Source organism: Cynocephalus volans, chromosome 7 (assembly GCF_027409185.1).
Source record: "Cynocephalus volans isolate mCynVol1 chromosome 7, mCynVol1.pri, whole genome shotgun sequence".
NCBI classification, from domain to species: Eukaryota; Metazoa; Chordata; class Mammalia; order Dermoptera; family Cynocephalidae; genus Cynocephalus; species Cynocephalus volans.
Window position 1 is genome coordinate 148,760,899 of NC_084466.1, and position 6,889 is coordinate 148,767,787.

The 6,889-nt window shown below is 40.2% G+C and overlaps 1 protein-coding gene across 1 annotated transcript in view; it reads right to left on the minus strand.

Annotated features, from left to right (window-relative positions):
- EIF3A (eukaryotic translation initiation factor 3 subunit A) overlaps nucleotides 1-6,680 on the minus strand; it is a 35,291-nt gene extending 28,611 nt beyond the window's left edge. The window contains exons 1-4 of the mRNA XM_063102006.1: nucleotides 6,487-6,680; nucleotides 1,402-1,592; nucleotides 1,087-1,223; nucleotides 522-685 (exon numbers count right to left, since the gene is read on the minus strand). Coding sequence (XP_062958076.1) covers nucleotides 522-685; nucleotides 1,087-1,223; nucleotides 1,402-1,592; nucleotides 6,487-6,535 — 541 coding nt within the window. The 5' untranslated portion in view covers nucleotides 6,536-6,680. The remainder of the gene's footprint in view (nucleotides 1-521; nucleotides 686-1,086; nucleotides 1,224-1,401; nucleotides 1,593-6,486) is intronic.
- Nucleotides 6,681-6,889: the final 209 nt, after the last annotated feature.

The following is a 6,889-nucleotide window of genomic DNA, read 5'->3' on the forward strand; positions in this document are numbered from 1 at the left end:
CACAGATTAAAAGTGCATGCAGAACAACTGCATATTTATTAAGATGATCCTTAGTCATCAAGAAGGCTTAATTCTATATTCAGTGATGTTGTTTAAGAAAAAAAAAAAAAATACATATTTTTCATGGAATCCTTTAAAAATATAGATCTTAAAGAGATCTTAAAAACCCAGTGCACAGCCAAGGAACCTTCTAAGGAATATGCAACAAGGTACCAAAAGTAGAACTCAAGTTTACCAGAGAGCAATGAAAAAGTTTATTATTTTCAGTCACCTAGGGAATTCCAAAATGATTTTAAAAGGTCTTTGAGACATCAATGGGATACATTTCATAAGGAACTATCTTTAACTAGTACAACAAATTTCTTATTCAGTCATTAATATTCAAATGAATGCCAATCATATTTCAATAAGGGTAAAAACTAGTTAAGTACAATGGAGAAAAGGAAGTTAATCTTCTGAAAAATCTATTCTTAAGTCAACTTTTCAAATCAATTTACTCAGATTTCATGTTCTCATCTTACCTTGTTGGGCAATATCATGGTAGAGGCGCTCTACTCTAGAATTGTTTCGAAGTAGGTCCAAACACTGTCTATATGATTCCCAAAGGAATTTAACCCATGGAGTTAAAAGTAATCTGTCAGTACGATCCTGAGTGTCTTCACCACTTACAGCACTTAGGAGAACACTACAGAGAAAGAAAAAATGTTGAAAATAATTTTAGACATGGTTTCCTACTTTGCCATGTCATTAAAAAAAACAAACCCAACAATGATCATCATAAAATAGTGCAAGTTCTTCCAACAACTTTGTACACAATGTAAGGTTTTCACTGTCTACTAACTGAATTCCCAATCTGTATTACAACCATTTAAATTAATATATGCCCTTCTATTTTAAGACTGTAATTTTCCATTTTATGCATTTTGAATATTACTTACATAATTTTTTTGGTTATCATACACTTAGAACTTCAAAGCTACACGTTCTTTCTGATAAACATCTACATTAAATGGGAATGATGGAGACCCAGGTGAAGAAAAATGCTGAATTAACTATGAAAATATTTACTAGAGTTTAACCACATACCTCTCAGGAGTCTGGATATTATCTAGGTCTTCTATGTCCAGGACCATCTGCTGGGATTCTTCTTTAGCAGCTTCAGTTTTTTCCTCTGCCAGTTTCAAATACGCCCTAACAACGTCCTCTAGAGATTTGATGTTCACCTAATTGTCCCACAAAAAAAAAAAAAAATCCGAACTTAAACTATTTCTTCCAACGAACCATAAAATGTTCAAAAAGCAAATTTTAAGAGATATAAAATATGTTAACTCTGAAAAGTAAACTCTTCTGCAAATTACTAAAAGTACTTATTAAAGATATAAAATCCAGTTCTGTTTGTACCTGTTGACATATGTTCTTATACTGGTATAATCCTTCCTTAGCCAAGTGGCTCTTGCGAAGATCCACGCAAAGTTCCAAATATTTCAACATAATTGGCTCGTGTATCTTTTGCCATGTTCTATGTTTCTTACTTTTCATAACATCATAAAGAACATCAAGAGCAGGTTGCTTTTTGCCAACCTCGAGAAATTCTGAAAAAGTAATTCAGGAAAATTAAAATCAGGTATGCATACTACACAAAAGTTCAAACCTTGCTTTTTCAACAAGCTGTTTTAATTTAATCCACGACCACCTTTTTTAAGATCACATTATTTTTGACTTCTAAAGCTATGCCGTAATTATCCAAGGTAAAACAATGAAAAGACTGTTTGAGCATCTCTAATCTGAAAAACTGAAATCCGAAATGCTCCAAAAACTTTAAGCTCTGACATGATGCTTCAAGTGGAAAAGTCCACACCTGTGTGACAGGTTGCAATTAAAATGCAGGTGCATAACAGTTTATTCAGTGTCCCCAAGGGAAAAGACCTTCCCAATCCCCTTCAGCTGCAATATATCTTTTCCATGCATGCCTGCACACTTTTGCTTTTTGATGGTTTGATATACACAAACTTTGTTTCATCTGCAAAATTATCAAAAGTATTACATAAAATTACCTTCAGGATATGTATACAAGGTATACATGAAACACAAATGAATTTTGTGTTTAGACTTGGGTCTCATCCCCCAAGATACCTATGTATATGCAATTTTTCCAAAATCCACAAAAATCTGAAATTCAAAACTCTTCTGGTCCCAATCATTTTAGATAAGGAATACTCAACCTGTATCTCAAAATATGGTCTACAGGTAAAACTGAATTTCATTCAATTCCATTGTGATTTATTAAAAGTTCCAGAAAACGAAAACATGAGGGAAAAAATCTCCCCCCGCAAACACAGCAAAGTTCAAGTATGACTTCACAGTCACACTGATCAGGCTGATGAAATTTCTGCCAGTTCATGCTACCAGTAGAGGCAAAAGAACACATTAGATTGCCTTTGCTCCTTTAAGACCAGGTAACTATAAAGAGGGTCTATTTCTGGGCTTTCTATTCTGATTGTCCTCTGTTAGTTAATATGTCTAGTCTTTTGGCAATACTACACTGTCTTGATTGCTGTACCCTTATAGTAAAGTCTAGAAATGAGATAGTGTGTGCTCCAACTTTGTTCTTCTTTCAGTGTTGTATTAGTTATACTAGCTCTCTTGCCTTTCTGTATAAACTTTATTTATAATCAACTTGAAAATCTACAAAATAATTTGCTGGGATTTTGATTGGGACTGCAATGAATCCACAAGTTTGGAAGAACTGAAGATACTGAGTTTTCCAATCCATGAACAGAGAATCTCTCCACTTATTTAACCCAGTCTAAATATGAGAAAAACATTAAGACAAATCCCAACTGAAAGATGCTATGCCTATTTGTGTAGGCATATTTGTGTACCTCCAAAATTCATACTGAAACTTGATTTACCATTGAAACTGGTTAAGCTCAATTTTTCCCCCATGGCTGGCCAATACAGAAATCCACACCCAACTGAGATAACCAGTCAGCCCTAAGTTCAATTTAATATTCAAAAATTGCCAAATTTCACACACACACACACACACACACACACAAAATCTTCCCACTGCCCATTTGAAAACACACACACACACACACACACATATATACATAAAATCTTCCCACTGCCCATTCGAAAAACAATTTGTGGGAACTATAACACTATAAAAATGTCTTAAAACACTACATCTCCCTTTTTTAAATCATTATTTTCTTAAGGAAAAAAAAAATAGACAAAAATTTTTTTTTTTTATTTTATTTTTTTAAAAAGATGACCGGTAAGGAGATCTTAACCCTTGACTTGGTGTTGTCAGCACCACACTCACCCAGTGACACCCAGTGAACTAACTGGCCATCCCAATATGGGATCCGAACCCATGGCCTTGGTGTTATCAGCACCACACTCTCCCGAGTAAGCCACGGACCAGCCCAGTCAGTTTTACTTTTAAATGAGAGTGTGGTTTCTTATTACCATTCTAAAAAAGTCTTATTTAAGGACAGAACTAAAAGTAAAAACATTTTTCACTTCCCAAAGAGTCTATCAAAATTTCTTATACCAAATCCTATATTTCAACTTCGAAACAAGTCTCAATCAAGCCAAAGTAACACATGAAAAGATGTTTTATAGGACAAACACCTCCACCAAACAAAAACAAAAACGAAAGAAAAACAAAACATGGATAGCAGACAAATAAAAAACTGGAATGGGAACAGATTTTTCATGATAATCCATGATGGTGAGTTTTCCTGTCTTTATCCAAAACTTCTACACAAGGAGGATTTAGTTCCTCTGAATTATCAGAACCACCATACACTAAAGGCTCTATTCCAATACTTAAAGAAGTATTGATTTCCAAATTAATATTCTAGAAATTAAAATTAAAATCTGGTAGTATAAACTATTACTAAGAGGGTGGCATTCTGAGTTTACCTTTCAGACACGTGACTGAAAACTATGTATCTATAAGAAAAAAGAAAAAAAGTGTAGGTCAGCCCTTCATTTTCACTAGTTTGTGCAACAGACCAAATAGATAAGCTATAATGTTACTCAATCTGTGGGTTTAATAAGAATTTTATTTTTTAAGGCATTGGTTGTACAGTGTACAGTGTTACAGGATCAGGAGCACCTAGCTTGACACTACTAACATCACACATAATCTGCAAAAGGAGCCTTCCTCAAATGATTACAGGATATGAATTTCTTGCTTGTAATTGCTGGGCCAGTTCTCACTTTCCTCAAAGATTACTATAAGTTTTTCCAAAAATACTGCTCTAATATTCAAGCTTAGGATGACCTGAATGACTATTCTACTTAAATTTATTTACATTTTATTAAGACAATGCAACCAATTAGGTCTAAATATGTTTGGGGTTACAAATTTCACAGATCAAACATTTAGATGAAGAGATTATTTCTGCTGAGTGGAATGCCTTTTTCTTGTCTTATTTAATGTTTTGTAAGCAGTGACATGTGCCATCCACAACCTGCTCACTTTGACACTGAGAAGGGATCCCTCACTCAAAAGATAAAAGGTACAGAGGTTACTACCTGGAAGGTAAGGCATCTCCACCACAGAAACCCCCACACTACAGCTTAAAGGAGCTGCAGCAAGTAGTCAACTACAAACAAAATTCAAGTCTCCCCCCGCCCCCAGAATCCTTCTCTCATCTTGCCTACTTTAATTTCAGATGCTTACCCTAATTTGCCCTTCATGAACCAAGTCTATTTCAACTTAGAAACTGAAAAAAGATTTGATAAATTTATGTATTCTTTCTAGTTTTAAAAAGTTACAGAAATACTAAATTCACATGAAGATTACAAAGGAAGTACTGATGAAGGAAACAAAGCCTGAATACACCGAATGTGTAACAGTTAGGCCAGAGACTACAGTGCCTACAAGCATGGAAAAAAATGCCTGTTGGTAAAGAGTACAAATAACTTTAAAACAGATCTATAATAGATATGCACCACATAGTATAATTCTATAGTTCATTGCATACCATAGTATAATTCTAAGTTTCAAAACATCCAAAAATGTGGTAACTTTGCTACACTTTAGTTTGAGTGATAAATTTCCATTTCAACCTATTTTCTTTCCTATGAATTTATAAACGTCCTTAAACTTCCTGCCTGTTCTAACCATAAGATCGCTAGTTAGAATGAGTAGTTATCAGATCCATGTTGTAGTTTTAATAGGTCTTTTAAATTACTCTAGTCCACAGAATGTGGAATTATCCTATTCCAGATGGTTCCCTCCCTCCCAAGTTGTTACTTTTAGTTTAAAAAAAGTATGTGAGCACATCTCTGGCCCTGACATATTATCAGTAGTATCGATTTTATGTAGTGACTCCTCAAACTGACCTTTTCACAAGATGAATTTCCAAACAGCTAACAAAATAAGCTCTCCAAACACAAAACTGGAACAGACACGGTATGCCCATCTACAAGATGTCAGGATTTAAAAACCCCTTAACAGTAAAGTGTTCAAGGACCACAGACATACATAAGCCATTTTCACCCCCATAATGCCAATGTGATAAATGCCTCTTGGCACACAAGTTTTCCCTGCAGGCTACCATGGTCCTAAGTACACATATGGAAGGAAACAGGAATGGCAGGTAGCAGCGTTGTGGCGAAAAAAACTTATCTCTGTGTTAACAGACTTTGGTTTTAGTCTCCTGGCTCAACAACTAACTCCCGGAGTGACCTTGAAAAAGAAAGCCATTCTGTCTCTCTCTCGGCCTCAGTTTCGTTATCGTTAAGAGAGAACCTCAAGTCCCTTTATAATATTAAGTCTGATCCAACTTTCTCGATTCAGAATAGGCTTTTGGACTGACCCCATTCAATGCCAGGAAAATAAAAACACACAGGAAACCGGTTAAATGGGTCAGAGACCCAGAAGCAGATATCAAGTGGCTGGCTGAAGGCTCAGTGGACCCTGACCCAGAAAAGCGCCGCGCGGGGCTCGGGGGGCGGAGGTTTCTGCGGGAGAGCCCGAGGTGGGACTGCCGAGCTCCCGGCCCCGGTGGGAGGTGGAGCCGAGGCTCTCGCGTGCATTGTCCCCGGGAGGGAGCCATGTTTCTTCCTCCCCGGCACTCCCAGATGGCGGCCGGGGGCGCGGGGCCCAAGCAGACGAGAGTCCCGTGGTCTGGAGCGCCAGCGGAGGCGGACAGGGGCGAAAGAGTCCGGGTCCGAGCAAGGCCTGTCTCCCGGGCTGCGGCCCCCGAGACTCACCAGAAGGCGGCGGGGGAAAGGAAGGGCCCCCGGGGTGACGGTTCCGGGCTTCGCGCCTCCCAACCCCTGGTCGGTCGGACTGGGAAGGAAAACCATGCCCGACCACGGGCTGGGACGGCGGCGGGCAGGCCGCATCGGGCTTCTCTCCAGCCGCAACCCGGGCAGCGGAGCAACGAGAAGCAGGCCCGGGCCCTCGACCTCCGAAGCCTCGAGACGCCCCAGTCCGGCGCGCCCCGACCCCCCACTCACCGTTGGCGCGCTTGAGGGCATTTTCCGGCCTCTGGAAATAGGCCGGCATCTTGGCGGCAGGCTCAGCTCACCCGGCCTCAGCGAACTCCTCAGTGGGCCTGGCCGGGAGAGGAGACGAAGAGGAACCAGCGCGAGGTTCCACGCGCCTCGCCAGCAGTCGCCCGCGCCCAGCCGGCCAGAGACAGGAAAGGGACGGCCCACGTGACTCCCGTGCGACGGCAGTGCCGCCGCCCAGGCCCCGGATGTAGGGTGGGCCTCCGCGCTCGCTCCGCGCATGCCCCTGCGCAGGCGCGCTGGTGTCACGCGCGCCGGCTGACGTGGCGGGAGCCGGCGTCTTAGGCGCGCTGTGGGAGCGGAGGCTCTGGAGGCCCTGTGTCCCCTTGGGACTGCGCGGGGTAGCGTT